Here is a 16,763-nt window from a genome sequence, read left to right as displayed (position 1 = left end):
GCTTATTTCAATCAATCAATTTTTGTTTGAGCCGAGATATTTTCATCTGAACTTAAAAGTTAAAACGTGATCTGTTGTCTTGCTCATTTTACATATCTAAGAAACATATTGTGGTAAAAAAAACAGTGAGAAAACAATGTTTTATCATAGCTTCATACTGTACATTGTTGGGGACTTAAATTGTAAAAAGAATTGAGGGTTAAGCAATCAAATCCGACCTGTCAACTTTCTCATTGATGATAGGTTATTGTCAATACACCCTCTCAAATGCACCCTCTTCCACACACTCACACACAGCACAAGTCATTCATTTGTGCTAAAATGTATACTAGCAAACTTACTCATCCATTATCCAACATACACACACACACACACACACACACACATATTACATAAAGGGATAAGTTTTCTTTTTATATATATATATATATATATATATATATATAACGTGAAATCACCTTTTCTTCGCCATATTCCCTCTGCTTCATTATTTGTTATCAAGTAAGATCTATTACTTACTTGTAGTTTCATCAAATACTTTTGCAAGCAAAATCCGATCCCGCATTTTGCTAAATCCTACCCTCTGATGAGAAGGAAAGTATTTCTTCAAAACTTTGAGGATTAAGGACTATCCACTTATTTTGCGCTTCCTTTTTAAAATTAAATATGTTTTTAACTCTTTTTCAAAGTGTTTTTTTAACATGTTTTATTAACTACTTGTTCTTATATATATATCATCATCAAGTGATGTCCTGCCTGGTACAGGCATTGACATCTATGGCTCACCATCTCTCTCTCTCTCTCTCTCTCTCTCTCTCTCTCTCTCTCTATCAAGACCTTCATGAATTCACTGTTGCTCATCATTTTTGATGTTACCCAGGTATTCAGACTGTCAACATATGTTTCTTGCTGTCGTCCTCTGCTTCTTCTATCCATGATCTTTCCTGTCAAGCTAATCTGTTCTATTCTGCTTTTTCTGTAGACATGACCCATGAATCTCATTTGTGTTTATCATACTGTTCTTATTAGAAACTTTTCTGTATTTGCCATTTCTAATACCTCCTGATTTGTTTTCTTTTCTCTCCAAGATATCTTCAAAATTCTCCTCGGGAACCAAGTTTCAGTTGCCTCTAGTCTCTTCCTCATGTTATTGGTGAGTGTCCTGCACTCACAACTGTATAATAGAACAGACCATATATACGTTCATAGTGTTTTGAATTTGGTGTCTAATTTAATCTTTCTCTTGGTCATGATAATAACAATCTCTTGAAGGCTGCAGCTATGCGACTTTGTATATTAGTAGTGCACCTTCCATCAGATGTGATCCAGTAGCCCATATATTTGAATTTATCAACTTTAACTGGTACATTGCAACATTGTAGCTTGCATGTTGGAGCTTGGGTGTTCTTGGATACTACCATGCTTACTGTTTTTAAAATATTTAAAGCAAGACCGTTACTTTCATTTGTTCCCATCACAATAACCGGCATATGTTGGAGGTTCTCTTTGAATTGTACTATTAACACAGTATCGGCTGCATACTTTAGATAGTTAACGTTGTGTCCACCCAAACTTATTCCTTTGATGTCCTCAATTTCTCGCTGTATGTTTTTTGCTATAGAGGTTAAATAAATCTGGTAACGAGACACACCCTTGGCGGACTCCTCCTCTTATTAATACTTCCTCACAGTGCTCTCCATCTATTCTAATTGTCGCCTTTTTGTCTCCAGGTTGTTCAAAATTCTAAGGTCTTTTTTATCAATATATAGTTTATTTAGCATTTTTAATAGGTCTTCATGTCTTACTTTATTTACATATATATATATATATATACTCGGGTTTTTTTATATTCAAAAGTAATGGACTAATGAATTCAACGAGGTTGTTAGATAGTGCTCAATAAAAAGAGCTGATAATACTTGTTTATTGTTATATAAACATGCTCACATCCCGCTGCTACAAATAGCCACTTGTTTCAATCAAACAACAGATATCATCAGGCAGCGACTTGACTATTCAAAAGTTCAATGAATAATCATATAATAATCATTATTCATTGAACTTTTGAATAGTCAAGTCGCTGCCTGATGATATCTGTTGTTTGATTGAAACAAGTGGCTATTTGTAGCAGCGGGATGTGAGCATGTTTATATAACAATAAACAAGTATTATATATATATATATATATATATATTATGTACATTTTCTTATATTGTTACCACGTTTTTACACACACAATCTTCAAATAGTCTGTCAGAAATTGGAGTTGAATTTACTATTTGTTATCTTTTCCCAGTTTTGTGGGTTTTTGCTATTAATTCTCTAGTATATATATGAATGAAACGCGGAATATTCTGTGTAGCTTAATTGCCATATATATTTTCATAACTTACTACCTAGCTCTACCTATGTATTGAGCACTGTTGAAGTAAATACTGAAAAATTTATGCATAAGATTATTTATTTGTATATTAATTTATGTGATTAAATGAAGTAATCATATATATATATATATATATATATATATGAGGGTTGTTCCCAAAGTAATATTAATCAGTTAAGACTGTTCAATTATCTCCCCTTGTCTATAGATAAAAGAAAATCTGAAGTCTTGGCTGTTGTAGTTTTTTTTTAACAAGATGGCGGTTTAGTTTAGACTGGGTGTTTGAGGAATAAATATCTACATTATCAAGTAAGACTTCCTATTTTTTAACTCAAAAGCTAAAACGTTGAAGAGCTACGAAGACGGGAGTGGTACTATTAAAATGAGTGAGCTTTTGTGCTCTAGAATTTTTCTACATAGTCACGAATATTCTAAATGCACTTTTATCTCTTTTTATGCCTCGGTCATAAGTCTGGAGCACTCTTTGTCACTTACATCTCCTTAAATTCGCTGGTGAATGTTGATTGGTTCAATTTTTTCTGCATGCAGGAATTCAATGACGCATCTCTGCTTTTGGTACTCCTGCAGTATTTTACCCACCGATTTCACGATCTTAGCCGAGCGTTGATCGACATCCGTCGGAAAACGCCGGAACATGGCGAGCGGTACGATACTCTATCAGCCAATCAGGACGCTTCAAACGAACGCGCAGCAGACGGATAATTTTCATTGAAATTACACACATAGCGTTTCATTTCAGTTATTTTATTGTTCAAAGTAAAAATACACAGCCTTTCATTTCAGCTATTTAATTTAGCGATAAAAAAAAAAAAAAAAAAAAAAACGGGAGCTGTTGGAAACATATTTATGCGAATTTATGTGGAGACAAAAATTTGGACACAACCCTTCTTTTGTCTCCATAATAAATCAAATCGCGGAAGGCTACCCGGTTTGGGAAGGAGCTTCTTTCCACATCCTCTGAAAACCCTTTGCTCCCTACTTTGCCTCTACAGTCAGTAGAAAATCTTCCAGTCGGAACTAAAGATAAACAGTAATTGTTGTCCCCCCCCCCTACAAACATTACTGAAAAAAAAAAAAAACAAATAAAAAAAACATTGTTGTTACTGTTTAATAACGTTTTGTTAAAAAAAAAAAAAAAAAAAACATTGAAGTGTTTATTACTGTTGCTTACCCCCCCCCCCAAAAAAAAAGCTATCGGAAAACAAAATGAACCAAAAAAAAAAAAATATTCAACAAAATAAATTTATTTTACTTTAAAAAAACTTACGGTAAGTGTTTGTGATTTATTTTATCCAAATTTTTTGTATTAATTTTATCCATTTTGCTGTGTGTGTGTGTAATATCTTTTCCTTGTAATGTTGTTGCTATTCACATACTTTTAGCGTTCTTGCACCGTAGCTCCGAATTCTCGGCTTTCGTCGGCGTTAACGCCGAAAGCGTTCGTCAACGCTCGGCTAAGATCGTGAAATCGGTGGGTAAAATACTGCAGGAGTACCCTGCTTTTGGCACATGTCCATGATAAGGGTTGCTTTCAAGCCATCAATATCTGCAACAGAGACATGAAACTTTCAGATTATGAATGCATAAGTTCAGTCATCATGACAATGCAATTTTCAACCCTTCTGGTCCATTTGGCTGGAATAAAAAAATAGGAGGCATTATTTTTGGAACATTCCTCATATAATGCAAACACATAGGTTGACAAAAAAGTTTTTGCGGTTTTTAACTTTGAAATTCAGATGAACATCTCTCGGCTCAGACAAAAATTTATTGATCGAAATAAGCACCATCAGAATCAACGCAAAACAAGTGTATTTATGCCAGAAACATAAAAATCTTGCGTTCTGGTGGCAATGAAGTTGCCGAAGGCGTTTTTGATACGTTTAAGTTTTTGAAGCATTTCTTGCACAGAAAGTTGAGATGCTTGAAAAAGTAGTAGTCAGTGAGAGATCTGGAAAGTATGGCGGATAAGGCATTTTTGTAGGCCATTTTGTTCAACTTCCGCAAGGTTGGTTTAGTAATGTGCAGTAAGGCGTTGTCGTGGAGGAGAATTGGGCCTTTTCTGTTGACTAATGCTGAGTGTTGTTGTCGAAGTTTCTGATGCATTTCATCCATTTGTTGACAGTACTTCTTGGTCATAATGGTTTCGCTTACATTAAAAAAAAAAAATGGATGAGACGGGTTGCAGACCACCAAACAGTCACCATGACCTTCTTTTGGTGCAAGTCTGACTTCAGGAAGTATTGTGGAGCTTTATCAGCGTTTAATCACTGAGCTAAGCATCGTCAGTTGCCATAAAGAACCCACTTTTCATTGCAAGTCACAATTCAGTTGAGAAACGGGTCTTTCCTGTTGCATTACAGCGTTTCTTCTGGTTGTCATTCAATTTGTGAGTCACCTATTAAGTTTTTTTTGTTTTTCAAATCTCTCAAGTGGTTGAAACCGTTATATACGTTATGTTTAATTCACAAGCAAGTTTTCAAACAGTTGTTGTGTGGATTGGCTTCGACTAATGCTCTTAATTAATCATTGTCAACATCCAATAGCCAACCACTACACTCCTCATCAAGACTCGTTGCCACCACAAATTTCTTAAGCCACTATTGCATTGTGCATTCAATAGTGGTTCCTGAGCCAAACGCTTTGTTGATGTTGCGAGCTGTTTCAGCAACTTTTGGCCTAGCTTGAATTGAAATAAGAAAACTGTGCGACTTTGCTTTTTTTCCATCTTGTATTCGACGTTCTGAAAAGAAGATATAATTGTTTTAAAACGATTGTAATTTAAACAATTAGAGCAAAAAACACTCTTTAAAATGATATATAAAGTAAAGGTATTTTAACGCAGACTTACTTGAAAATACATCATTTGAAATTAAAATAAAAAAAATCAGCAAGAACTTTCTTCTCAATATAAAATATGAATTTGTTTTTGGCCAAATTAAATTATTATTTATTTAATGTTGAGATCTCCTCCCCCTCTTTCCGATTTTACCAAAAATTAAATAGCTACTAATTTGTCTTGTTTGTTTAGTGTTTAATTGCCTTCTCAGCCACTCTAGGGTCATTTACAAGTCAAATAGTTTTTTGTTTTTTTTTTAATCAGCACATATGAAATACAGTTTGGTTTTATGCCAGAGCAAGGAATCACTAGTGCTATATTTATTCTCAGACAAATACGAGATGAGAAGATTGTAGATGTGTTTCTGGTTTGTGGAACCTTTTTGTCTTGTAGAATAGGGGGTAGTTATTTTTCTATTTTTAGATTTTCCAGTACGGTCCAATTGTTTTTAGGAAATGTAATGCATTTTTTATTTATGCTGAAAAGTTTTCTAGGCTGCTGGAAGAACTGGGAGCTTATTATTTCAAAGTCAATGGACATAAGTTTTTGACATTGTGTACATAGAGAGGGATTTTCTCCTTTTAGGTGGGTGTGTAATGAAGGCATGATCTATACGTAGTCTGGCTAGAATTACTTCTTTCTTTCTCTGTTTCCTATAACGCAATTGCCATTCTTTGATGGTAAGGGATATGTGTTCTAATTTGTTATTAGAGGGTAGTTGTTCCATTTAACCCGTAAGGCCAATCCACACTTGCTTTCCTAACCTTTATATTTGTAAAGATATTCCTTAACCTGATGATTTTCAGAGGCCTCATGCTTGGTTTATCAGAACCAAAGGCCAAACAAGCCATCTCGACCAACTGCAATTCTGTGTTATTGCATGCAGGTAAGTCATACTTTTATTATAAACTAGCCTGGGTGCCCGGCGTTGCTCGGGTGTTTTGGAGGTTTGTGTTTTTGTGTTGAGCAAAAAAAAAAAAGTGATAGTAGACAGGCCGGCTCAAACCCGTACCGCGAAGGAGGAAAAGAACATGAAAAAAAAAATGTGACGTCTTTGCCATTGCGCCCATCGCAAACTCGGAAGTGTCGAAGGTTTAAATTAAGGCTAGTCAATCAAAATAAGGGGATGACTTTCAAAAATATTGGTGAAAAAAGGAACTCCTCCTTGTAGAAAATTGCCCAGTTGAGGGTGAAGGAATTAATGTTTTTAGCCAATTTTTCGATATTTATCATCCGAAGAGTCTAGCTTTAAAACGATACCAATCTCATGAAAATCTGTCACATCTGTCAAAAGTTTTATTCAAAACGTACATTTGTAATATTTTTTGCAAATGAGTACAAGGTGCCTTCGATAAGTTTCCAGACTTTTTGTACAGGCATTTAAAATTATTGTAGACTCTTGAAAATTCAGTATGTTATTGCTATACATCTTATGAGATGACTAATTTTTGTGATTTCAAATTAACAACTACAGCAAAAATTGCAATTCTAAAACTTGATTATCACAGCTGGTGAATTTCAAAAATGCAATCTGAACGTGAGGACAATTTAGAAGAACGATATGCAATAAAATTCTGTTTTAAACCTGGAAAAAATGCCACAGAAACGTATGGAATGCTTCAGACTGCTTTTGGACCATCTTGCATGAATCAAGCATCAGTTTTCGAGTAGCATAAGAGATTCAAGGAAGGCAGGGAGTAAGGGATGTGAGAGGCGTGGGAGGAGTAAGGAAGTCAAGACACCAGAGTTGATTGACCAAATAAAGAATTTCATGGATAAGGACCATTGCGTCTATAGAGGAACTGAAGATGCGGAAGATTTGTGTGAATGCACCAGCCTATGATTCCATTCTTGTCACAGACTATTTGACCATAGATGGGCATCAAGACAGTTTCTCACCCTCCCTGTTCTCCAGACTTTGCTCTCTGTGACTTTTGGTTATTCCCTAAGCTCAAGGTAAACCTTAGAGGCTGTTGCTAGGAGATAATTTAGGAGATGAAAGAGGCTGTGAAGAGGACTTCTATGGGCCCTTCCAGAAGTTGCTGAAACAGTACAAGTGCATTGCAGCTGGAGGAGATTACTTCGAAGAGGACTAGCGTTCCATCTGTGTACTACCAATAAAAGTGCCTGTACGAAAATAGTCTGGAAACTTATTGAACGCACCTTGTAAAAGTGAAGTATCTGTTCTCCACATCAGCACCATTTGACGCCAGAAGTTTGCATGTATATCTCCCTTGCAAAAGTTCAAAAATTCAAAGCTAAAATTGTTTACTCCACTCTTAGCTAGAATCATCAATCACCATAATACCATATTTACTTCAAGGACACTTACTACACTCTGATCTTAGTGTAACCCCTCCAGTGCAGCTCAGCTCAGGTGCATAGGCTCGTGATTGAAATGCACCTGTAGCCGATACCTGTGGCGTTACCCGTGGTTTCGTCTAGTGGTCGAATTTGTCTTCGGGTCGTCGTCGGTCTCCTTCCGGTTCTGCTTTCAAATCAGCTTCCAACCGTCACCTGGGCTATCGGAGAAATATATTGCATTCACAACGGTGTTCCAATCAAAGAAAAGAAAGTCAAAACTTAATTGGTTTTCTTAACATAGAATTGATTATTGTCTTTGATTTTACAAATAATAGTTCCACACTGGCCTAGTCATGCAACTTAGGGGGCTGGCAGTTTTGTTTCTTTTACCAAGTTCTCCGTTCTTCATCTACCGTCAGTCCACGGGAAGGGATCAGCGAAAACAGACACCAATTAGCCAAGTCTTTTGTTTTTATCAAATCAGTAATTCCTCCGTCCACCTTTTTGGAGTTATTCTTTCTTTCTTTCCTTTCCTCTCCCTCTCTCTGTTTCCCTGATTTCTACTCCTCCTTACGGCTTTATCTATCCCCATTTTTAACCCTCATTGCACTGAGGTGTTCCTTATTAGGAGCTATTAGTCACTCCCAGGTCAACAATGCCTGGCGGCGACCCCTCACCCCTGATTTCCACCCCAAGCTGTCAGCTTAAGAATCTGGATTTCTTCATATCGCTCAACAGAGGGTCTAAAAACAATCTTTTCGTTGTTAACGGATTTACAATAGCAATAAGATAAGAACAATTATTTGTTTTTTTTTTTTCTCTCTCTGACAAAATCCCATAGACATTTCTGTTTAAACAACATCAAACCATCATCATCATCATTAGAATTCAGCCGTGCGAATTTCTCTGAATTCGTGTCGACTAGCAAGGTCACTCGGCATCGCTCGGTCCGCATCATGTCGCATTAGCAAAAAATCAAGGAGCTATGAAAAATGCTTTTTTTCTTAAATGAATGAAAATAAAATCTATAAATATATATAGTGCATCAACATATAGTATTTTAAATAATTTTGTTTAATTTATTCATACCAATAATATTGTGTAGTCTGCATTTGCACTTGACCTATTAAATAAAAATAGGTAAATACTGTATGTGATGTGTGGGGTACTTTCTGAACATAATGTTTTTTTGTTTGTTTGTTTTTTTTTTGTTTTTTTTTCTTGGTAGTCACCACTTATCAAGGAACAAAGTCCACTCAAGGATAAGGGCTAACGAATGTAAGGTAGTAGTGTAGTAGGCTTTAATGGTGTAAATTGGGTAGAATTTGAATTATTTAAAGGGGCAGCTCAACAAGAACTTTTTATATCAGATTTTGAAGACTACCATGTTGTATTAAACAGGGGAGCAGTCAGCAGAACAGTGTTCCACAGGCGGGTATTCTAGGAAAGAAACTTTGTTCATGGGATCTGCATTTAAATTTAGGCACAGATAGAGAATGGGGGAAATTGTTGATAGTGGTTGTAGCTAGTCGAGTATTTTTGTGAAAATTTGGCAAGGGGGACCATAGATTGGAATTCAGTTGAGCACCATAAAAATAACGATAACGCAGACTTGCAATGTCTCTTCTGTGGGAAAGAAGAGGTAAGGAAGAGAAAATATATTGTATAAATAATGTGGAGAATAGGTTTTCCTAGAAAAGGAAAGAAACAGGGTTAAATGAGCAGGGCTATATTTATAATACACATGCAATCCGGCTAGGTTTTTTTTTTTTTACTCAGCCCCAAAAATCAACAGAAATTAGACCATTCCGGTAATGATCTGGACCTTGTTGATTTTGTGGTGGGAGTTAAGCTCTGTGCAGTTCTAGGAGGTCCATCCTCTCAGGCTTTGTCTTCTCTCTTTGAGAAGAAGTTAGTTTATTGCTAATCGCCTGAGGTGCCCTCACCAGGGAATGCCGATGGGGCTGCCCAGGCACTTTTTCCAGGTCAGAGTGCCCCTTCTCTGGGGTGCTGACTTCTCAATCCCACTTTCCGACCCTGGTGTCTACGTTCTTGCAGTGGGAGAGAACTATATTTTATGTTTATATCATTCAAACATGGTAATGTTTGAATATATGGTTCAGGGGCAGTTTTAGTCATTTAGAACTGCTTTAACGCTTCGCTTCACCGCTCACTCATTTTTCGACCAAATTTCAAACAATTATTACAGTTTATAGATCACCTTCTCAGCTATATTGTGAAAAAAAATTTTTCAATTTTCGTTCAGTAAAACAAAAGTTATGAATTTTTTGGTGTTCAAAATTGTAAAAATATGTAAGGAGGTGAGTGATGCTTTTTATGACTGGTTTCCATAGCCACAGTGTCGCTTCAGCGACTACTGTCACAAAAAGAGAAGTAACTCGTGAAACAGACAGAATGAAAGGGAGATAATTGGGAGTATTTTTTTTTAAGCAAACGAGTGCCGTATATTGTTATTACATATACGTATGTTATGTTTATGCAGTAAAAAAATAAGACTGAAATTAAACAAATAACAAGTGAATTTACTGGAAGCCTTGAAAATTCATGGATTGCAATAGAAAAATGTGAGCATGAAAAGTAATATGGTTAAGCTTAAACCTGGAAAAGAAAAGGACAAGATATTCTAGTAAAAAATATAAATTTATAGCTTAAAATATTGCAGCATTTAAGAATTTTTTAAAAAATTCAATTTATAACATTATATAATCAATTCTTCCTATTTTACATTTTCTTCCTATTTTACATTTTTTCCTTTTTTTTCAATTTTTCCATTTTTTTTCCTCTTTTTTCCATTTTTTCCTTTTTTTTACATTTTCCTTATGTTTCTCTTTTTTTCTTTTTTTTTGTACATTTCCTACCTTTTTACATTTTTTTTACATTTTCTGTTTTTACATTTTTAGCATTTTCCCCTTTTTGACATTTCCTCTCTATTTTTCCATTTTGTCTTTTTTTTCTTTTACTTTTAAAAAGTTTTGTTACGAGTTTATGCATTTGTATGAATCTACTGTTTTTGTTTTTATCATCTTATTAGCTGCTAGAAAAGCTGGACGTTCTGTTGTGAGCATCAGCCGACTGGACGGGCTCGCAAATCAAGACAAATGGATCATCAATGCTACAGATCCTGCGACTATCGAGAGCGAAGAATCAAATCCAGAAGATTCAGAAGAAGAAACTGAAGATTCTGAAGATGAAAGTTATCATGAACCACCGACCAAAAAGAAAAAAGATCAGACATAACTTCATCATTTTTCTCACATCCTTTTTCTTTTATTAAAAAACATTAAACTTTACTGTGCTTGTATTTATTCTTTTTTTCATCTGAAGTTCTTGTCTGTGGCATGGTATAGTTTTTTTTTTTTTTTAGTTTTTTTTTATACAAGTTTACAAATATTACAAGTTTCTGAATTTTTTTAGATGAGGATCGATTATCTGTATAATTTTAACAAGCAGAACCTATGGAAATTCCACAGATGACTCATTCATATGTTATATATTGATGTTGGCATTCTGTAGATGTTCAGTGTAAATAGAGACGCTCTGATATTATTGTAGCTTTTTTGTTAAAGCTGCAAAAGTATTTATCTAAGCTAGCATGAACACCTGGTAAAACCCGGTCATAAAGTACACTTAAATATATTTTAATTCTTGCAGATTTCGTATATATTATTAGAAAGTTAATGTTCTATCGATTTTTATACATTATAAAGTTGCAATTTCAAAAATAAAACAATTTATCCATATAACTTGAGTGCATTAGCTTGAATCGAAACCGAAATAGAAACTTATTAAAAAAAAAAGAAAAAAAAAAGGCTTTTGACAGGGTATGGCATGAAGGTCTTCTCAGGAAAATCAGATCATATGGTATCACTGAAAGAATACATGACATAATTAAATCCTTCTTAGATAAGAGAAAATTCAGGTTGTCCTCGACAGTCGTACATCTAAACAATACAATATGAATGCGGGAGTGCCTCAAGGGTCTATGCTGGGACCTCTGTTATTCCTAATATTCATAAATGACCTCCCTGACAAAATTGCCTGTGAGATGGGTATATATGCTGACGACACCACACTCTATAACAGACATTACAGGAAAACAAATGAACACGTATCTAAAGAAATGGCAGAAACACTAGAGGATGACCTCCGATCTGTAGTGGAATGGGGGCATAAATGGATGGTCACCTTCAATGCTGCCAAGACAAAACTCGTTTCCTTCAATAATTACAAGAAATCTTCTCTACCACCAATAGCAATGGCCAATGACTCTTTATCTGAAAGTACATCCTTTAAACTCCTCGGCCTAACACTCTCAGGAAACATGAGTTGGAACAATTACATTGAGAGTATCACCAGGACCGCTGCGAAGAAGGTAGGTTCTCTCTACCGTGCTAGAAAGATACCTATATCCTATACCTCTATAACTCCACCATTCGTCCATGTATGGAGTATTGTTGTCATATTTGGGCTGGTGCATCTACTACTAGTCTCTCGCTCCTAGACAAGGTTCAAAAGAGTCGCCAATCTGATAGGTCCTGAACTGTCATCTAAACTTCAGCCCCTGTCCCATCGACAAAATGTTGCCTCCCTCTGCCTTTTTTACAAGTACTTTAACGGTGAATGCTCTGACGAACTGCGACACTTGTGTCCCCTCGACGTAAATATCCCTGACAAACCCGACAAGCAGCTAAATCACACCCCTTCACAGTAAAGATCCCTAGATGTAAGAGAGCCTTCTACTCCAGTAGTTTCTTCCCTAGGACAGCTAAACTTTGGAATTCCCTGCCGGGTCCCTGCTTCCCCAGCTGTACTGACATGCAGAAGTTCAAGTGCAACAAAGTAGCAATATGCATTGTTTGGGGTGAAAATGTAAAAAAAATAAAAAAAATATTTATATAACAACTTGAGTTCCTTCAGCCATAATTGAAACCGAAACGAAAACTTACGAAGAATTCTTGATAAAATTATTTATATATAAAAAAAAAAAAAAAAAAAAAAAATTAGATGATTTAAGTGCCTTCAGCTATTGTTGAAACTGAAACCAAAACTTATAAATGATTTTTACCAAGAATTCTTCATGACAAAAAATAGAAGAACATAACAATTAAATGACCCGGACGTAATTGTGACACACACAATATTGATATATAGATTCTTCGGACTACTGTTCTCATCTTTAGTGTTATTTTCATAAGGTTTCTGTTAATGTAACCCTCGACCTTTTTCAAGTGTATCTTGCTGAACTCGGGAATCTACACAAAATATCCACGGGGTAACATGCTCTTGTTTGATCAGCCATGACTTGATTGTATTTGAAGTACCGTCCACACTGAGGATTGAACCTTCTAGATCCAGAAGAGTAACTTTTACATACTGAATTTTATGAAATACTCTGCAGTGCACAAATATTAGCTAATTTTTTTTTTTTTTTAGTAATCATTCAAAATTTCTTAAAGCTACTCCTAAGAGCTTTTTTTCCAGTCTTATTACACTACCATGACCAAATGCCTAAAATATGTTCATAGTCACAAAATGTTCTCCATTTTCCAACAACTACTGCCTCGATAAGAACACGAGACAAGGTTTCTAATTACAAAAAAAAAAAAAAAACTCGTGGATAGTGTACTATTTGAAATTAAAAAGAAAAGCAAGTTATAAAAAAAAAAAAAAAAAACCTACGATTTGTTAAAATATTTGCATTTTAAATATTGTTTCAAAGGCATTTTGTCTGTTTATTCAAAATTTCCAGTATTTGTCTTTTTAAATTATTATTGGCCAAACAATTGTCCAATAAGCAACTCTTAATATAGTTTGATTGTTGGGATTTTATTTAAACATTCTACAGACATCTAATATGAATTTTTTTTTTTTTTTTTTTTTTTTTTTTTACACCAATTTTTAATCTGTTATATCCTTAAATAAACTTAATTTAGGCCACAGGGCTGGACATGACCATGGAAAATTATAAAGAAAAAGATGACTCAGATAAAATTCAAACCTGTACCTGTCAAAGAGGAATTATCTGTTACTAGGATACAATTCTGTGGCAAAGTTTGGAAACTTACAAATGAATACTGCCAAAAGTCCTCAATTATAACATGAAATATGTAGAGCTATCGATCTGTGATAGAAGTGAGTTAAAAATGTTTATTCTGTGTGTATCATATTGGATTCAATCCTTAGAACTTTATTTTATTAGAATAATGTTTGCTACCAGAACAGATGTTTGGAAGAAACAACTTACCTTGCAGACTTGTATATATTCAAATTTATTGCCTCTTAACTTGCAGGGTATTTCATTCTGTCTTATTTTAATTGGAATTCATTATTGAGATGAGTTTTATTTATTAATTGCGGACTATTATCCTCATCTTTTTTTTAGTTGTTGTTTCACAACATTTCGGCCAACTATTCCTCTAGTCTTCATCAGGTGGTAACCATGACAAGGTAGGAACTCTGAATCTCTTAACTGCATTCTCAGCAATCACTACCATCTCACCACATTTTGGCCAAGTAAGCCCCTGGCCGGCTTTGAGTAGGATTGAAACCGCTATCTTCAGATAATTCTCACCTGGAACAATAGAGATTCAACATCTCTATCCACTGCGCACTGACGATCAAGGTTGGATTTTTTGGTCTTATAAATCCACGTTTATTTATTACCTGATCTTCCATGGTCGGGTGCATGCCGTTATTTTAATTGGAATTCATTGAGGTGAGTATTATGTAATTCTGGTCTTCAGATAATATCTAGTCACTAGAAGAGAATACACACTATTTCGTTGCTTTCATTTTAGTAAATTTTACTTTGTAATAGAATTGGATATTTAATTAGACATATTAACCAAATAATGGAATTTTACATAAGTTAAATAATTTTTAGAATTTTTTATTTTTTTTTATTTGATCATTGAAAAATACATACAAAAACTAGGAAGTAATTCAAGAAATTTGTGTTCTCATTCTCTACTCATTATTTTTAAAGATAGGAAAGCTCAATGGCTGAAAATGCAAAGCACAAAAATAATTTTATCTGATGTATCAAATGGGAAGTCCATATTAAAACACACTTTGGGTTGAGGTCAAAGCATATCCTACGTCATCCATAATGTCACGCCGTAGTGTGACAGAGTAACAAATGGTATTTCAACATTCTGTCCGTAGCAGTGAATGCATTTGAATGAGAACTTTTGCCGATCAGGATTTTAGGTTTTTCAAGCATTTTTTTTTTTTTTTTTTTTTTTTTTTTTTTTTTTTTTTACACAGTGGTCACCACTTATCAAGGCCCGGAAGCCACTCAGGGATAAGGGTTATTGCAAGTACAGTATGTTAGTGTGGAGATTTGATGAAGTGTTTACTTAAGGTGGCAGTTCATTAGGAATTTGTTAACGTTGGACTTGAAGACATCCAAGTTGTAGTCATGTGGGAAGCAGGCAGACAGAACAGAGTTCCACAGGCGTGCAGTTCAGTTGTTGTAGAAAAAGATTACATTCTGCAATTTTTTTTTTTTTTTTTTTTTTTTTTTTTTAAAAGGTGGATAAAAAGTAACGAGCTTGTGTGTATGCAAGAGTCAAGTATGAGGTATGTTCCCTGCTTGAGCCCCTGAGATAAGACATTAGTTTCTTAGCTAGTTGAGTGAATGGCCAACTCTCCAATTTTTTTTTCTTTTTATCTCTCTTGCCTCCCCCAAATTGCATTTATCTTGGAAGGACATCACTTTCCCTCTTCCCCACCCCCTATTTTTTTTCTTTTCCTCATCTAGATTTCTTCCTGCTTAGATTGGAACTTAAAAAAAGCAAGCCAAACAAGCCAGAAAACCATGGGTGGTTTATCATTTAGAAAGTCTTGGGAACATCTTACTAACACTCTCCCCAATGCTAATTAAATACACTACAAATAAATGATTAAATTAAAAAAAAAATTTTTTAATAGATTTGGAAATCTTAAGTAGGATGACCCCCTGAAGTGAATGTGGTATTATGGTGACTAAGGATTCCAGTTAGGAAGAGCTTAGACAATTATAAGGTAAAATGACAAGGATAGCCATAGAACCCCTCTCCCCACACTTTTGAATGGCCTTTCACCTAATTTATTTTTCAATCTTAAATTTTCAGAAATAAATTTTTCAAAGTGTATCTGTGCTGTCTAAAGGGCTGGACATCTGCTTCCCAGCTGATTATAATATGGTAAACTTCAAGTCCAATGTAAACAAGTTCTTGAGCTGTCCCCTTGAGTAATCCAAATTCTACCCATACCAATTACTTCACTACTACCATACATTCATTAACCCTTGTCCTCGAGTGGGCTTTAGGCCTTTGGTGATTTCCTTGTATAAAAAAAAAAAAAAAAAAAAAAAATGCAAATATGTCGCAAACTTTTGAGAGATAGAGCCTTATAACAAAATATACTTTCTGAAACCTAGTACATAGATAAGCATGTTTCGGTTCAAATGATATTTGGAGGAGGAGGCTGCAATCACACTGGATGTCCATAAAATTTTTTTTTTTTTTTTTTTTTTTTTTTTTTACAAAGGCATCACCACATTATCAAGGCCAAGAGGCCACTCAAGGATAAGGGTTAAAGAGTGTACAGTAGAAATTGGTCAATATAGTAATCATTAGTAATGAAAATTTGGTAAATTTGATAACTTATATGGAACGGCTCATCAAGAACTTATTTACTTTAGACTTGAACACAACCATATTGTAGTCAGCCGGAAAGCAGGAAAACGGAAGACAATTCCACAGGCATGCAGTTCTAAGAAAGAAGCTTTGTTCATGGAATCTACGTTTAGGTTTAGGCACAGATAAAGAGTGGGGGAAATTATTGATAGTGTTTACAGCTAGACGAGTGTTTCTTGTGAAAGTTTGGCGAGGGGGGACCATAGATTGAAGCTCAGTTGAACACTTTCCATGAAAATAACGATACATCAGAGACAAACTCGCAACATCTCTTCTGTGAGATAGAGGTTGCAAGGAGGAGAAAAGGACATCTCCTATGAGGCTACGAATCTACAGCAGCAATATAGATTTTAATACTTGTGATGCTGTGTGTGTCTCCCTCAGTAGCTGCCCATGTGAAAGACGAAACAACCAAAGGAGAAGATCATGAAAACAACATTGGATTGGCAATTTTGTCAGGCAAAGCAAATGTGATATATTATAAAGCAAATAGCAAGCGAGATATCCCTGCCAT

The 16,763-nt window shown here is 35.0% G+C and overlaps 1 protein-coding gene across 6 annotated transcripts in view; it reads left to right on the top strand.

The window, feature by feature from the left end:
- LOC145245870 (ribonuclease P protein subunit p30-like) overlaps positions 1 to 10,858 on the top strand; it is a 162,295-nt gene extending 151,437 nt beyond the window's left edge. For all 6 annotated transcript variants that reach the window (XM_080107583.1, XM_080107584.1, XM_080107586.1 and 3 more), the window contains 2 exons: positions 6,050 to 6,129; positions 10,600 to 10,858. In XM_080107583.1, coding sequence (XP_079963709.1) covers positions 6,050 to 6,129; positions 10,600 to 10,805 — 286 coding nt within the window. In that variant the 3' untranslated portion in view covers positions 10,806 to 10,858. The remainder of the gene's footprint in view (positions 1 to 6,049; positions 6,130 to 10,599) is intronic.
- Positions 10,859 to 16,763: the final 5,905 nt, after the last annotated feature.

This window comes from Euprymna scolopes, chromosome 23 (assembly GCF_053919585.1).
Source record: "Euprymna scolopes isolate OS-2025 chromosome 23, ASM5391958v1, whole genome shotgun sequence".
Taxonomy (NCBI): domain Eukaryota; kingdom Metazoa; phylum Mollusca; class Cephalopoda; order Sepiida; family Sepiolidae; genus Euprymna; species Euprymna scolopes.
This window is presented reverse-complemented; position numbering and strand designations above follow the sequence as displayed.